Source organism: Opisthocomus hoazin, chromosome 6, assembly GCF_030867145.1.
Source record: "Opisthocomus hoazin isolate bOpiHoa1 chromosome 6, bOpiHoa1.hap1, whole genome shotgun sequence".
In the NCBI taxonomy this organism is placed as follows: domain Eukaryota; kingdom Metazoa; phylum Chordata; class Aves; order Opisthocomiformes; family Opisthocomidae; genus Opisthocomus; species Opisthocomus hoazin.
In genome coordinates this window covers 75538319-75556095 of record NC_134419.1, presented here as the reverse complement: position 1 = coordinate 75556095, position 17777 = coordinate 75538319, and the positions used below count along the sequence as shown (strand labels likewise).

General features: G+C 41.4%; 1 protein-coding gene across 1 annotated transcript in view; it reads right to left on the bottom strand.

Moving 5' to 3' along the window:
• The window catches only part of DMBT1 (deleted in malignant brain tumors 1), a 31477-nt gene extending 14891 nt beyond the window's left edge, over positions 1–16586 (bottom strand). Inside the window, exons 1-10 of the mRNA XM_075424132.1 lie at positions 16520–16586; positions 14090–14128; positions 12741–13052; positions 11756–11909; positions 11338–11546; positions 9678–9850; positions 8896–9284; positions 6858–7123; positions 6070–6204; positions 4587–4664 (exon numbers count right to left, since the gene is read on the bottom strand). Coding sequence (XP_075280247.1) covers positions 4587–4664; positions 6070–6204; positions 6858–7123; positions 8896–9284; positions 9678–9850; positions 11338–11546; positions 11756–11909; positions 12741–13052; positions 14090–14128; positions 16520–16586 — 1822 coding nt within the window. The remainder of the gene's footprint in view (positions 1–4586; positions 4665–6069; positions 6205–6857; positions 7124–8895; positions 9285–9677; positions 9851–11337; positions 11547–11755; positions 11910–12740; positions 13053–14089; positions 14129–16519) is intronic.
• Positions 16587–17777: the final 1191 nt, after the last annotated feature.

The following is a 17777-nucleotide window of genomic DNA, read 5'->3' as shown; positions in this document are numbered from 1 at the left end:
GGACAGATGAAGAAAACTGGATGAGGTCGATGATGGCAATATAAATTAACACAATGGTGCTTAAATAACTAGCTAGAAAAAACATCTGCAATTGTTCTAGGATATGTGTAGAACTATTTAGCTCGGAGTCACCTAAGTCACTTAGGAAATAGAAACTAATCATGTAAGGAAAAAGATAATGACAAAAAATTAGTTGAACTAACAGTGTTTCATGTCTTTCATTATTTTTAGATGCCCCTCATTTATCCACAGTGCTAGATTATGAAAACTAACTTCTTAATATATGTCATTAAATTCTACATAAGACCAAGAAGAATCAAATAACTCAAGCAATATTAAATACATAGCATAGATATGTTTGCATATACTCTGGAATAAATATACAATTAAAAAAAAAAATGTTCTGTAATTCTTAGTTTAAATTCCTGGAACTGGAAGAATGACTCATTCATAGCACACTTGCAGACACAAGCATCGCAACGGTACAAGACACTGAGACAGGTACTACGCTGTGGCAGCAAAATGAACTCCACTAAAAGGTTTAAATCATTCTTACCATTCACTATGGTGATTACTTCAGATTTTTAGTACAACAGAACTGTGCTATCTCTTTCATCCAATTTCGCTTTTAATCTTTTGCCCAAACCCGTATCAGCATGAATGTGATTTCTATTTGTGGAATCTACAGAGAGGACCCCAAACAGAATATATATACTTTAGAACAAGTCTAAATGTTTTACCTGATTGGGCCTCCAGAACCGCTGGACCTAATAAGAGTAGCCATGTCAAAATCGTAGTGGTACCCATCTCACCAAGTGCTGTTGATACGAAGGACCATCAGAATATATATTCTCTATTTCTGAGGGGGAGTGGCACTGTAGGTTTCTCTTGCTACAGGAGAACAATAAAACAACAACAGTCCTATGATCTGAAAAAAAAAAAATGTTTGATTTGTTATTTAAGATTTTGTAACTTCCTGGGTTTTGCAGAAAGATGATATCTCAAGAGTAAGATTTTCCACTGCCTAGAAGGGAATATTCATGATACTGTAGGTTTCACAATCATCTCATTGTATAAAGAAAGTAAGCTTCTATCCAAAGACACCTTTCGATTCTGGTCAATGAATCTCAGTATTATTCTTTCATGGGGAGGTTCCTTGGCAGGTCTGGGGAAGGTAGTGGAATCTTGAAGTGTAAATGAGTTTCCTCCAGTAAATTAATAAAAGGACTTTAAAACTCGGTTCCAGCTAGTGAGGCAAGTCTCCCTGGGGAGCGATGAATTTCTGACAGCTTTGGCATACTCAAATAAAATAAGACCTGGTGGTCCTGTTGAAGTGTGGTCAGGGGAGTCTCTGAACATAACCGAAGAGAACAGTGGCTGCTGCTGAATGCAACATGAAGATAACCAAGAGACACTTCATCGAGACAGTTGCATCCTATCAAAATTGCTAGCCCCACCACAGCATCTATTGCTCTGCCCTCAGCAGCAGAGCCAGCAACAAGAAAGTTAAGGTAGGAGGTGACTGCAGCCTCATGGTGGATGGAGGAGCCACTGGAGAGGCAATGGCATGGAGATACAAGGAAAGCAGAGGAGTAAATCAGTGCTCCTGAAATACCAGTCTGGGACCTTGGCAAAGAATGTTGGAGTGGCAGCAAGAGGCGCTGACTTGAGAGAGGCATGAAATACTGTTTGCTAGTTTCCTTGCTTGAAAGCCCCAGTCACACGTGGAGAGGAGGTCATACCATAATGTGTAAGTAACAACTTTCCCTCAACACATGGGTAATACTCTCCAGATAATTAAGGAGAGAGACTGACCCAAGCCGTGTACACAAATCACTGTAAGATACTTGAAGAACCTTGCAGTTGAAGTCAACACCTCCAGCCCAAATATGAACTCATTCCTGTTTGGCACTTTGAAGTTCAAGTCAAAACTCTGTTCGCTGAGAGACTGTCAGATTGCAAGAAAACAACAAGAGAATCATTTGATGACTTTTTGTGAGAAATATGCAGAAAAATCAGTGTATTTTATACATATTTAAGTAAATTACATAGGTGACAACTTTATTCTAAAATTTCTGTTGATCTTCTGAACCATCAAATGGGGAAAAAAAGGTTTAAATTTCTATTGAGAATCTTTCTTGTTTGATTTTGCACAGTGACAATTCTAGCTGTGACATTCTTTGAAGAACAAATCCAAAGCTTTTCCACAACATGAGATAATGTTTAGTTCTCATTCATCACTGTCTTGCCAGAGTGGTGACTTTCCCGTGTTTCTGTGCTTTAACCATTTAATGAGAAAAGGCTGAAGACCATCCTAATACTGAAGAACCAGAATATTGTTCTTCATCTGATTCCTACCTCTACAGCCATCAGGGCTTGGACAGCATTATCAGGAGCTAAAATTTGTGGCACAGTTGTTGCCATATAGAAATTTATTGCCTCCAGGGGCAGTCATCAAGGATGGAGATTAAAAGTCCAGAAGCCCAAGGGAAAAATGACTTGGAAGGTCTTTCCACAAGTGCCAGCATTATTGGCATGGAAGAAGGAAGTCCAAAATGCAAGAGGGCAAAGATAACTTTGGAAGCCTTGAAAGTGAACATTGAGTAAGGTAAATATGCTTCTTCTTTATGCAAACAGCCACATTCGCAAATGAATGAGGAAATGTACACAACACCTGGTATTCACTATTCATACCCTGCTGGTTTTGACACCTTGGCAAGAAGCAGAAAAAATCAGTATATTTGACTGACCCATCAAACACTGCAATCAGTGAAGCGACACTAAGTGATGGATAGCAATTCTTCCCCAAACTTTTGCAATATCTGAAAAGGGTGGAGAGGAAGGGGAAGACAAAAGTGATTCCCAGATGGTTCAAATGAAAAACAACCTCTGACATTTCGAACTGTCCAGGTAAATGAACAACACTGAGTAATTAATTATTCCCTACATTCTTCACTAATAGTTCTTTACTGAAAACTTCAAAGATAGATATTTCTAGAGATTTTGAATATTGGACAATCTTCACAGTAGGAATGATAAGTGCTATGTTCAGATTAATTTGAATTAATTAACGCAAATACCATACAGCACATATTTTCATTCTCCCATTGACTAGGTAAGGCTACTGCTCTAACATATTTTTGTTGTCTAGGGCTTCTTCTGGCAGCTTGAAATGTTTCTCAGCACATTAACTCAGTGAAAGAACCTCCACTGGTCTTTGAAAATATTTTCTTTTCTACTGACTATGGGTAGGAGACTTCTGCAGACATAATTGCTTTTGTGAGGTCTAGATGAAAACCATTGAAAGGACACAGAAGATTGATCAGCTTTCACCCATGACTGTAAGAAAGTATCTACACTGGAACGAGGGTATCCACAGACTTCTGCACAGAAAAACGATAGTCTGAATCCATGCGTTATGACACAATGAGGCAGCTGAGTTTAATTTCTTGGGTTCCTGGGTGGTCTCCTGGGGTTTGTTGTGTGCGTCATGTGAATCATGTCATTACATACCAATTTGCATTTGTTCAATGGTGAGGATGCAAGTAGATCAGAAATGTCTGCTGCTGAGAGTCAAATCCACTTTATCTACTGGTAGAAGCTTTCTTGAATGTGGTGGGGCAGGAGGTGGGAAGGAAGGTTCTTGGCAGAGAGACCATTCACCAGGCACTTGTACTTTAGAGTATGACCCTTTCCTCATCACCCGATCCAGTTTTCTCAAATCCTGCATTTCTATAATACTTGTGGATCAAGGAAGGCAGGAGGGAATAAAGAGGATGATTCTGAGACTCCAACTACTTGAACATTTTAGCAGCGTTTTCTACAGCAACATTTAATATGGAAACCACTGTACTTGGTACTTCTACCTTGCATTTTGGTACAACCTTGGTATACCTGGGACCCCTGGCACAGATATAGTATGAAGACTCAGCTCTGAACAGTACAGCCGTGTTGCAGATTGGAGGCACCAACATCCTAAGGCTAGGATCTTTCTGCCTGTCTGATCATGACAATGTTCAGAGACTAGGAGATGTAGAAAAAGTTCCTTAAAGCCATGCCCTGAATAATGGTGGGGTAGCAACACCACAGCAGCAAGGTCACTGCAGGAGCAGGGGCAGAAGAGAAAACCGCAGGTCTGAGAAGAGCAGAGGGGAAGGTCCACTTCTAGAGAGGTGGGAAAGCCCAGGTCCAAGAAAGTCTTTACTGTGCTGAGCAGGTGACTGGATTCCTCCAAGCATGGACAATCTCTGGTCCACACAACAGGACTAGAAGAAAGGCAAGTTCAGCCTCCTGGATTGCCCTGACCTTCAAAGGCGGCTGTAGGAAGAGAGGAGAGGAGGACCCTCCTCAATGCTTTTTCCTCCTGTGTGGACAACAAAATTCACTTCCACTCTTTGTAGGCTATGCTAGGCCCTGCTTCTATGGTCCCTTCTCCACAACGTGAAGAGGTGATGAGAGGCCTGTCTGGGGTCACCAGGAAAAGGCAGCTTGAAGGAAGAAATGGTATGGGCTGTAATGACGATTCTCGTCAGAGCTGCCCGCATCCTCCTTGTCAGGTCAGAATGTTGCCATAGTGTACAGCTCACCTTCCTCACACGTCATTACTTTGTCTCTGGCTGACCTGACACATAGTGCATTACACTGTTCCCCTCTTTCACAGCTGGCTAGAAAACAGAGAAGTCTGAAGAGGAGCATTTCTCAATCAAACACCAGTGACCTTTCCACCTGTAGTAAATGGCTTCTTCCAAACAGATTCTTCTTTTATTATTGTTTTTAACTTGTTCTTGCGTGGGTATAGGAGACAGGTCACACTTCCTTATGGCAACTTACGTACATTTTTGCTTTCTCCTCCCCTTTACATGTTTAGAAACGCGTAAGAACAAGAGCGCAAATCATTGCTTGGCAATATCACTTTGTCAGAAATAATGTTCTCTGACTTGATAATGTGTTAGCTGGGAGTTCAGACACATAGATGGTTATGTTTGCAAGTACACAGAAAGACGTGTTGCTCAAAACCTTTTTCTTTCCTGTTTTTTTTTTTAAATTACACATCTACATAACAGATCTGATTATATGCGTCCTCTATACAAAATCTTATAAATGGTCTACTTTTTCTCAGAGAAACATGTAATTGTGAAGAACCATACCTCTCCAAATAAGAAATGCTGTAGAGGAGCAATTCTTCATGTACAGCCCCTGTGCACGTTTGCTTACGGCTCGTTATTGAGATATTTATACTGCAGAGAAATATTTTTCATGGACTACTTTCCAGAGTATCTCACAGTGCTACACAAGTATTTTATCCTCATATCAGGAATGGCAAAAGAAGTCAGTTCTTCTTTCTCAAGAAGATCTAAATTGGACTTCTCAGACAGACAGTCAGTCAGGAGCTCATCTGAAATGCTCTGAAATGTCCAGCATTGAAGGTGATAGCTTATTTGGATGCTGGGATGGAAGAATCAACCTTTCTTGAGACCTTAAGTGTATTTGGACTTGAGGATTTTAAAGCCAGGTTCCTTCATAAGTTGAGTTTGTGGCAACACTGGGTGTTACCTCGATACAGTACACTCTGAACTGAACTACCTGAAAGGAGGTTGTAGCGAGATGGGTGTTGGTGTCTTCTACCAAGTAACAAGTGATAGGACAAGAGGAAATGTCCTCAAGTTGCACCAGGAGGGGTTTAGATTGCCTATTAAGAAAAGTTGCTTCACTGAAAGGGTTACCAAGCATTGGAACAGGATGCCCAGGGGACTGGTGGAGTCACCATCCCTGGAGGTATTTAAAAGACGTGTAGATGTGGTGCTTAGAGACATAGTTTAGTAGTGGATTTGGCAGTGCTAGGTTAACGGTCCTAAAGGTCTTAAAGGTCTTTTCTAACCTAAATAATTCTATGATTCTATGATTCTTCAGACAAGAACTGGATGGTGGAATAGTCAAGTAGGAGTTACCCTCTACACAGACTGCAAAACCAAATAATGAAACAAAATGACTGGTGAAAATATCCTTCCTCCTGCAAGTCTTGGGTTGTCTCTCACATTATCTGGTACGGGATGGGTTCCTGCAGTTTACGCTTCAAAAGAAATCCTCCCACATTGAGAACAGCAGCTACCAGCACCAGGACGGTCACAGCCAGAGGAACGTGGGAGCTGGCAGCAGGTGCTGAGCTCTGAGACTCCCCTTTCACCTGGATGTCAGAGGCCAGCTCTGTGCACAAAAGAGAAGGAGAGAGGCTTAAGTTTGTTTTGCCCAGCTAGTTAATCTCAAAGGTAACTAGGCAAAGAGAACTTGAATTAAAATTTTGCAATCTGGATCTGATCAGAAACCAAATCTCTTTATTGCATATTTTTTCACTGATGTTTCTGTAATTTCATGGCAAGAAAATGAAGAGCAAATAAGAATTTGCAATGATTACACTCTAAGACCATAAGATGCTGTTTTCTGATAGCGGGAACAGCAGCTGCAGGACACTGGGAAAAAACATTTCCAAGGGGACCCATAGATTGGTTGCTAATAAAGACAAGACATGCCAAGCAGGCACAGATGACTTTGAAAAATTAATATAAATCCTGCAGAGAGATGAGTTACATCTCATCCCTCTTCCCACAGAACTGGATCAATTACCATTTGACATGTGCAGAACAAGTGATGGATCTAAACAGTGACAGAAAGCAAACAGCTTGTAAATGTTATAGAACAGTTTTATAAAGATTAATTTAAAAAAATCCCCATAAGAATTATAGCAGAATTGTGAATAAACCAGCAGAAGCATATTTCAAGGCTGGATTTCGTGTCTGAACTGACAAGAAAACATACAGTAATACGCAGAGTCTTACGTTATTCAAGTTACTTAAACTTACTAGTGTTCGTGTTCTCAGCGTTGGCTTCCCGAACAGGTCCAACAACAACATTCACTTTCCCCTGGGAAGAACCTGCGTTCCTCCTGAACCTACTAACGCAGCCTTGATAGCAGCGGGATGAGTAGTCACTGGACCTGCACACCACCAGCTCACACTGCAGGTAGACTGACGGGTGTCGATTAACAAATGAAAAAGCATTAAATGAAAACCGAGTAGCATTGCTGTATGGTGAATAGCGAGCAGAGTAGGTAGGATCCTTAACACACCTGGAAAGATACAAAAATTAATAGCTTAGCTATTGTGAATAGAAACACTATTTCTGTGCAATATGTTTTAAGTTCTAACATAAAACCAGAAGGTAAGAGTATAAGAGAACTCCAAAGGGTAAAAAACCCAAAGTGTGTTTTTAGCAAGAAGAGAAATTAAGAGACAAAAATAAGTAAGAGTGGCAGTGATTTCTACCACAACATTGTACACAGCACAGAAATTTCATAACTCAGCAAAGTTCATGTAAACACAAATAGCTGAAAAATAGCTAGTGGTTCTGCTGGTTTCTGCATTTCAGGTGAGGAACTGTTTTGCATTTGCAAACAGGATTACCTGCTTGCGAAGAGGCCCCTGCAGGTTCTTGCAGAAGCAGAAGGGGCCCTTTCTACTCTGGAAGGACAAAACTAGTTCTAATACACATCTTTCTGGGGGGCAATAAACATACTCTTTAGCCCTTTGATGTTTGTAGAGTACCTTGCTTGAGGAATCTCGACACCTGACAGAGATCTCTAGATGTTTCACAGAGCTAATTGCTTGATTAACTTTCTTGTTAATGAGTTTCCCTTTCTGACAATTACTAACCTTAGAATTTACCTAACGTAGATCCTAGTCACTGTGGTTTAATTCAACCACCATGCAAAAAATCACAATAATTTACTCACAAGTATTACCCCAGAATATTTCAAAATTGTCATTAATTGTCTTTGTATCTCAAAAAAATTCCATCGTCCTCATTTCCCTAATAAAGACCCCAAGTATTTAAAATCTTATCATTCTTAGTTTATTTTACACTGCAGGGACATCCACACACACCTGACTTGTATAGATGGATATTATTGATTTTAAAGTCAGTAAATACATTTGCATTTGAAACAGTTCCTTGTCACATGAACAAAAATGAACAGGAAAATGGTCAGTGTATTTGCCCCATCTCCCTGGTGAGTGCCCTGCTCGCAAAGCTGGATGGTCCTTCTGTGTCCTGCTTAACGAATATGTATTTTTATAGATAAAATAAAAAGAACCCCCAGCAAGGGGAAAACCTTCCTAAGATTCACACGAAATGTAAAAGGGAGGACATCCACCCAGCAGGCAGGAGGCACTGTGTCACTTCATTAGCCTAGGTTACGACATCGCTAAGGTCACTGACGTGAACACCATCAGAGGAGGCAGAGAGATTCAAATGCCACTAAGCACAGAAGGGAAATAAATTAGCATGAGCTTTTCATTCCTGGAAAAAAATGGGGCACTTTTATGCTTCTAGCTTGCTGTCAGTTTTGCATTCCTTACAAGAGCCCACAGTCTTTCCATTTTAAATGAAAATGCACATTTTGTATCAAATTAAGCAAGATGGTTTAGGTTTTCAGAATAGCAAGAAAAGGCTAAGGATTTTCCTTTCTTTTTTTAATGGAGTGTTTTGTATTCTAGTTATGATGTTGCACAAAACTATTTGCAAAACTCTAATTCTGATGTACAGATACGTAGAGCCATTGACATTCCTGCTTTTCATGCATCTATTCCAGAAACAAATTGAGACCTCAGTTCCTACACTGTGTCATGGAGTGAAATCTCAGTGCTTGACTGCAACTTCTGAATGGTTTTTCTTTGTCATATATTTTCTTCAGACCTTGCCAAAATGTCTTTCTTAGAAGTATATTTATATGTAAAATTGCAACCAATGTACACTGGCCTTAAATCACCTCTGTCATAAATGAAGCTCTTTCAGAGCTATGCATAGAGACAGTTTTTAAATAATTCTTTAGAAATTTCTTACCCACTTCTGATTAAGTCATAGCTCAGTGTTCTGAAATTGCTAGGACTGGGTGATGCCACGCATGTGTCCACAAACACCACCAGATTTGGGTCAGAGCTGTGAAGAGAAGCTTGAAGGAACAAATTCTGATTCAGGTCAACATAGTATGGAAAGTCATGCAGTGGCCACAGGAAAGATGAGGAATTGTAGAATGTCAAGTTCGCATCGTATCTGCCATACTGGGTTTCACTGATGCTGATGATGTCATCAGCAATGTACATTACTTGCACCCAGGTGTCCTGGAGCATTTTGCAGTTGATGTGCAAGTGAAGGTCCTTTTGCCTCTTGACGATGTAACCAGAAGCAGGCACTTTGATCACATTGGAGTAGGATATTGTTTCTTTGTTGCCCTATTTGACACATTAGATGAGTACAAAATTATTGCATGTAGTGATGTTCACAGCGTGCACTATGAGCTTGTATGTGCCAGGTCCTAGTATTAGTAAGAAAGAAGAAGTCATACCCAAAAAACCCAAGCATCCTGGATGAGATTGATCACTTAACTGTCTCCTATATTTTGTCCTCTAGAACATCACTCTGAAATAGATACAGGGATTAACTAAACCCTGGGAAGGATAAGTAGGGCTGTTTAACAAACCTTAGCCTCCAGAAACACATGCTGCTTTTCTGTGTTTTGAATACCTGTGGGCTACACCACCCTCTGCAATGCATGACATTTCTCCAAATGTCTATGAAGTTTCCACGCCCAGGCTTGGAGAGCTCTCCAAAATATTAGCACCAACCTGTCTACGTGTACCACAGCCTCTGTATGGAACGTTGAATATAACCTCAGTGGATGTAATTGTTGGTCTACAATAAGAGTCAGACAAGCTGATGTTCCACACCGAGTAGCCCCGAGACTGGAGATAAAGTCTGTCTACAACTGCGCGCATGTAAGTTGGCAAGCACACAAGGGCTAGGGAAGAAAATACGAATTATTAGTGATTTCAGGTACTTGATAACGCTTGCATGTTACAACTTCAACAAATGCAAAAGCTGCTGACATTTAGAGGAGAGAATTCATAAGTCAAAACAATTATTTTTCCACTTTAGACATAGATATGAATAAGCAATAATCTCTGACAAACTTCAGCTGGCCCTCCATTACTCCCCTGACAAAAATATGCAGCTTACAATAGGCTTTTGCTGAGGCCTTGAGCTTGTATCACCACTCACACAAAAATGCTAAGAAATGGGAGTTTTTCCTGAAGAAGAATCCAAAAGCTATTATGGAAAGTGTAGAGCTAAATGTGCACACTGGCTTGCAGAAGCACTGCTTGCGTGGGAGAGGATCCTGCAACCATCTCCACAACAGTTCACCGAGTCCATGACATGACAAGCAATGATCCTAGGGAGAGTTTGGCTTTTGGTAGGGAGAGATATCTGACGACAGGGAGCTACAGGCCACACACAGCCTCTTGAATAGCAGCTACGAAGACAACAGAGCCAAATGTGGTGGTCACTGTTTGTTCCTGGGGAGGTTGTGAGTGTACATTAGAAGAACTGGGACTGCAGGACAGTACTGGAACAGGTCACCGGGAGAAGTTGTGGCTTTGAAGATTTCATCCTTTGAATGTTTCTAGAGACTCACCTACACAAATTCATACTGGACCTGACCTGGTGTTGGCAATAGCTATGCTTTGGTTAGTTGGACTAGGAAGCTTCCAAAAGTCTGTTGGGGTCAATGTAGCTTGAGAGTTAGCACGACTAGGCCGCTTACGCAAAACAGTTAGCATAACCGAACAGGCCGCTGGAAAGGACAGCTAAGAATAACAATTGAGAAAGTTCTGATAGTGCACATGATGTGGGTTAGCAAAAACAAGATGTGTTCAAGGACATGGAGGCGGTCTGTTGCTATTAGCATTAGTGCATAGTTACCAATCATAAGGGAATATGGGGTGCGCGAACAGCTAGTGATTTATGTCTGTAGCCTGTCCGAATAAGCGTGATCACGTGTGCAGATATGAAAAATGTATATAACCACGGAAGCAGACCAATAAATCGAATCGACTGTGCATTGTATCAATGTGTGAGAGTGGTTCCTGTCCCTGCATGGATGCTGAAACTCGACAAAGTCCTTTCTAACCAATATTTCTATGAAAATCTGTTCACAAAGGTAGAAAAAATGTCTGAATAATGAAGTGAGAAGAAGAAAGATTAATTTAGACTGGTTGTCATAGAAAACATCTAAAGGCAATTAATTTGATCTTGAAGATTTTTTTAAAATGAAAAAATAATTATTGTCTGAAAGTGACCAGTCAATAACCAGTTATGAGATTCAAACAGAAATAGCATCTATGTAGGAGTTGTTCAACAGCATTAACAAATACTTACTTAGCAAATAAAATCAGGGTATAAAAGCTTCTGAGCAAAGAAAACATTACAAAGATAATGGAAACTTACTGGTGTTCTGATCTGCTGGAAAGGACAGATACTCTGCATGAAATCCTCTGCTGGAATATCTGGAGTCACTGGTAAATCTGACAGTCATGAAGTTCGAGGATGATGTGTATGTGACATCAGAACTAGAACAAATTCTTCCAAGCAGGGGAGAAGTATTAGGTGGTCCATCATAGATCTCAATATAGTCATTCTCGCATCCACCTTGCAATCTGAGGAAGAAACATGAACACACAGTAAACTGCATTTGGTGAACAGGTTTTTAAGTGCTGAACAAACAATAGACTAAGATACTGCACTCACACAATCCACATGTAATATTTCTAATTTACTTATAAACGTGGGAAAAGTGCTTGGGAGCTGTGGTTGGGATTGAGATTTGGGACCCATTTACTGCCCAAGCAGGAAGTGGTTTACTTACTGAATACTTCCAAATGTGAGCATAATGCGGAAATTATTCATTACTTGTATTTGCCACAAACAATCTGCGTTATCTGGATAATCCAAAGGATAATAAGGACTCTGAAGTGTTCCAGAGGAATTAAAAAGTAAGCCACCACAAATATATTTTCTAGCTAAAGAAAAAAAGATAAAAGAATTTAAAAAAAAAAGATACAGATGTGATTCATTTAGATTTAGTTCTGATCAAGTGAAAATACATTTATGTATCCAAGCCATTCCAACAGGAAGTTATATCTCCAGAGACACCCAATGGCTGTGCTCTTCTCACTCAGGCTACAAGTGTGAGATGATCTCTTCAGAGAACTCTGACTCTCCCTTGCTATTTTGCATTTTGTAGTCTGAAGGCATAAATATGTATGAGAGAAAGCAAGAGGTGCTGGCCCAAATGGTAAAAAAAATAGAGAGGAAAGAAAAGAAGATTTCCCACAAAGTCAATAAAGTCTGAAATCCACCTCCAGCCACAGAATCAGAGAGACACAGGGAACCAGAATTTAGGATATAAACAGTTAGTACCAGTAAAGAATTCTTCCAAAGGTATTGGAACGTGCACATGATGAAACTCCAATCTATAAACTACTAACCAGTGCACCTCCAAAGTAATACATCAGACAGATGACAAAAGCAGACACACCTGGAGTAGTCAATGGTGGAGTGGAAACAGTGGTTGTGCTTCTGGCATCTGTTAGAGGAGGAGGAGAAAGAAGCAAGTGAGGGCTTTTTGAAGGAGTGAGTAAGACCAGGTTTTCTCCCAGCGCTGGAGATGCTGGTGCCACCCTGTCACATGGACGATGGAGAGCTTGGGTGTCTCAGCAGGGTGGTCTTCCACGGTGGGTGCAGAAGAAAACCACAGTCTTTGAACATGTCTCCAACACAGGCCTAACTGTGGCCAACAAGGGACACTTTTTGAAAGTGTCCCCGTATTTAGGAAGGAACAGCAATGGTACCTGAGCACACAACACCAGCAGCTTCAGAGTGACCACAGTTGTGGACACCCCAGCCACGGTGGCTGCACTGGAAGAGGGAGGACTCGTTCCCTGTGCAGTGCACATCATCCAGGTAGATGTTGCCAGTGCCTTGTCCAAAGTAGGCATTTGAGGGTGCAGAAACAGCGAAGTCGCATCTCAGCTGCCTGCACACCACCTGGGCATCGTTCAGGTCCCAGTCATCATCACAGACAGTGCCCTGGCCCCCATAGGAGTGAATCTCTACACACCCCTCGCATGGGTTCCTGCCATTCACCAGGGTCACGGAGACACCTTGGGAAGGAGGAGACAGGGGGAACATGAGAAAACTCTCCAGCACATGGGCACCTTCTCTCTCCAGGGCATTGGTAACGCTCTGTGAGTTTCAGGCCAACAGGACTGTTGCCCTCTGCTTAACTGGGTTGTGCGTTTCCCTGGCTCAGCCCTCCCACGGAGAAGAGCAAACCCTGCTCTGTGAGCCACTACGTGGCACCACAAAAAGTAGTGGTGAGAAAAAACATGACAAGTTCAGACTCACCTGGAGGAATGGATGCCGTGAAGCTGGCTTCAGTTGTGATTCTGGCATCTGTTAGGGGAGGAAGAAAAAGCAGCAGGTGAGGGCTTTTTGGAGGATCAAGTGAGACCAAGTTTTCTCCCAGTGCTGGAGATGCTGGTGCCACCCTGTCACATGGGTGACGGAGAGCTTGGGTGTCTCAGAAGGGTGGTCATCCATGGTGGGAGCAACGATATCCACAGTCTTTGAATACATCTCTCAAATAATTTCCCTTCAGCCAAAGAAGTGCTAGTTTCTTGTTTTCCTAGAAATGTTGCAGATATCCCATCCCTGGAAATGTTCAATGCCAGGTCGAACAGGGCACTTAGCCATCTCCTAGTTGAAAATGTCCCTGCTCATTGCAGGAGGGTTGCACTAGATGACCTTTAAAAGTCCCTTCCAATCCAAGCCATTTTATGATTCTATGATTCTATGATTTTTGTTGTTAATCACTGCTCTTAGTGAGTTACTAAATTTGACAATGCAAGGGATAAACGGATTCAGGAGAGGCATGTTTTCCCAAGAGGGATGTGTATTTTGGGATTGGTTCAATCCACCTTGGAACTTTGCTCTCTCCAGGTTTGCATGCCACATGCTTGATAGCCCGAAGTGCACGAACTGGCAGAGCAATGCCCTGCTCTGGGCTGTGTACATCACAGCATGATGCTCCGACCTGTCCCACCTGCCACCTGGGAGCTTCAGACCCCCAAGCTAGGATATTAACTAGTGCAGCCCAAAAGTAGTGGACAGAGAGAAAACATGAAAAATGCAGACACACCTGAAGAATTTTGCATGGTGGCATGTTGGGTCGTGGTATCTGTAATTGTTAAGGAACAAAGAAAAAGAAGCAGGTGATAATCTTTTTATCTTAATAAAACTATGAAGATTACCTCTCCCAGATCCACAAATTTCACCTGAGGCCACTGTTCTACAAATGAAAAACAAAACAGTGGTGAAGAACTTGTTCTTAAGGAGACATGCTCATTCCACGTGGTGACTAGTACAACAGCAGACTGAGACTCACAGCTTTGGACAAGACAGTCAAGTGAGGTGTGGTGGAGATTTGCTGAAAAAGGATTTTTAAGCAAAGGGTGTGTTGCGTATTTTGCCCACTGATGTGCAGCCACTGAGGATATAGAGACAATCCTTTCTCTAGGACACATTAGTAATCAATTTTTAAAACTGCTTTATTACTCTGTTAAGGATAGGACTTTGCTGTTAATACTTGCCATGCTTCCCCATCTCACCACTCTTAGGATTGTGAAAATCAAGGGATAGAGCCTATGCATTGTATGCATGTGTAAGTGCGACAGTAATTAATTTGGCTCTGAAAACATAGATATAAATACATATCTATTGGGGAGGAGCAAATGATGGTTGACCTGACTGTTAGAAATGGTCTTCTGTGGTCTTTTTTTTCTCTTTGCTTTGATGACATACATGTTGTGCTTTGCTGTGTGACTTGTAAAGTAAATGCAAAACTACTGCCAACACTAGGTCAGGTCAGTCGTGACTGTGTAGCCACAACAAGTCTTGAAAAGCTGCAAGAATGAGGATTCCCCAGCCTCCGTGGTAAACCTAATTAGAAAGTATGTGTAATGTTTAAACATTTAATTAAAGTTTAAGGTAGCTCCCTTCTGCCAAACTCAATTGAATGTGGCTAATATATTCAAAAGACAGAGGGGAGGGCAGTGCCACATCATAAGGTCAAACTGCAAGAGAGAGCACAGCATCATAGAACAGTTTGAGTTGGAAGGCACCTTACAGATCACCTCGTTCCTACCCCCTGCCCTGGGCAGGGACACCTTCCACCAGACCAGGTTGCTCAAAGCCCCATCCAACCCGATCGTGAGCACTGCCAGGGAGGGGGCAGCCACAGCTTCGCTGAGCAGTCTGAGCCAGTGCCTCACCACCCTCAGAGTGAGGAACTTCTTTCTTATATCTGGACTAAATCTGCCCTCTTCCAGTTTAAAGCCAGTAGCCACTACGCCTTGTCCTACCCCCCCCCATGCCCTTGTAAAAAGTCCCTCTCCAGCTCTCTTGCAGGCTCCTTCAGGTACTGGCAGGCTGCTGTAAGTTCTCCCTGGAGCCCTCTCTTCTCCAGGCTGAACAGCCCCAACTCTCTCAGCCTTTTCTCACAGGAGAGCCCTTGGATCATTGTTGTGGCCTCCTCTGGACCCGCTCCAACAGGTCCATATCTGTCCTGTGCTGGAAAGATGTTGGATGTTTTTTCCTTATTTATAGCTGCAAAGAGCAGTGAACAGACAGGTGTCCCAGTCAGAAGAAATTCCTAGAAGGCACATATCACTTCAGTTCTCTTCTCTGAAAGAGCAGTGATAGTTAAGGTGTTTTTTTTCTGCCTTGCTCTTACAAGTGCTTGTGTCTGAATTAAAGCAGGGAAATCACATTGCCGAGGCAAAGCAAGAGGCTGACAGGCACGATAGAACTCGAGAGGTGTTTGCTGGGAATAGTAAATCCAAGAATTCATCCCTGTAAAATATTGATAGTATTCAGAAGGTCCCCAGTGGTACTAAATATTGGCTCCTGAGAAAACACAACACTGTTCTGATTTGCATGTGTAAATGTGCAGACTGAATGTTACAGTCTCCAGGTTTTTATTCTACACACGCAGTAATCTCAAGGGTGCAACTGTGAGCAAAATGCACAATTCTGGCATTTCGTGGTACGATACAGGCTAGCGGCTGTGTCTTGCTATTGTACTTCCACTCAATTATATAACGTTAAATAAGTATTGGGTGGTTCCACATGCATCTGCAAGGTTGAATATGAAGTCTCTTAAAACAAAGATGTATTGCAGCCAAAGAAACTATACTGCCTCTTCATTCTGTACTGAAAACCATAGATGTACGGAAGCAAAGTCTTTCAGTAGTATTTTAATGACAGTATTTTTGTTATTTGTTTTATACTATGCTACAGGGCACTAGTGCTAAACAGAGCAATATTAATTTCATTGCACTATATTTACTTCAACACGAAGAACAGTGAATCATGATATTGATTGGTTCATATTTTTAATAAGACATCACAACGTTACCCAATTTCAGTCTGTCTTACTATGAATCTTTGCACAAAGTAGATTATAGTAACATGTGAGTTACACTTACGGAATCAGTGTAGAGGAGTAAGACATTCCCGTTTTCCCTAATTTTTTTGAAAGAATGCTCTTTAAAGATTTTAAGTTTTTTACCTGAGGTGGCATCCAGGAGTGCTGCATTTAAGAGGAATAACCACAGCAAGTTCTTGGTGGTACCCATCTTGTCAAGAGATACCAACAAAGCAGGGCATCAGAATTTATACTCTGCACTTGTCAAAAGGGTGAGGCTCCCAAGGTCAGTTTGGCCCATGCTATGTCTGATTTCTTATGCAATATTTTTATGACTACCTGATCTTTACAGAATGATTACACACGAAAGGTAAAGTTTCCATTTCCTGGATAATTTGTGCTATGGCCCTTATTATAAATTCTCGTAACTATATGTACAGGCCTACTGTTACCTTTGGAACAACACTGGTGAATCTATGTGTTTCTTTGCCCCCACCACTCCAATTTTATTTATTTACTTCTTGTAGTTAATGACTTCATTAAACAAAGTGTAACACATCGCAAGAGGAGGCAGCAGATTCATAGCAGGTTTTCTGATAAATCCTTCAGCCGACAGCCCTGATCTCAAACATGTTTATATTTCTGGTGGTTTTCACTCAAAATTACAGGCTTGTTTCCCTGATGCTTGTACACAAACCACACATCATAAATTGGGTTATTTCAGGTATCAAAAGTAACTTAACACCAGCTATTTGTAGTATACCTTAAGTGCACCTCATCTGGGGGCCTCTGCTGAGACGTTTACCAACGTCTTCACTCCATCTAGTGCTATGCCCCTTAGCTGAATTTGTCAAAAAGCCTTCCTTCAATCATTTGAATCACACAATTTATAAAAAGGGAGAGAGGTACAGGTGGAAGTAAAACTAAAAGTCCCGTTGAAATGGTTTCCTTGGTTGGTCTATGTGAAATCTTAATGGAATTATAGATCGCTTAGGGCACAATAGCCCATAATTGTGTCCTGCTGATCTGTTCACTAGAGTCACTATATTACACTTCTACTGTTTCTCCTCATCTGATGAGGAGAAATACACACCAGCTAAAATCAGGCTAATTGTTGGCCTAATATGCTATTAATTACACTTGCTCCAGGCTATACCTATACGTCCATTTTGGCTATGATACTAACAGCATCCTAACTGCAATAATTGACATAAATCACGATTTCTGTTGGTCTATTCCAACCTCCCTCTTGCAGAAAAGCACAGCTTGGGTCTAGAGAGAACAGGAATAAGGAGTCTTCTTTCTGCAAAGTTTCACTGTGCAAGAATAGAGGAAAGAAAGACACAAGGCCAGAGTCCAGAAACAGTCAGAAGCTGTCAAAGCGGTCCCTGATAAGAGCAAA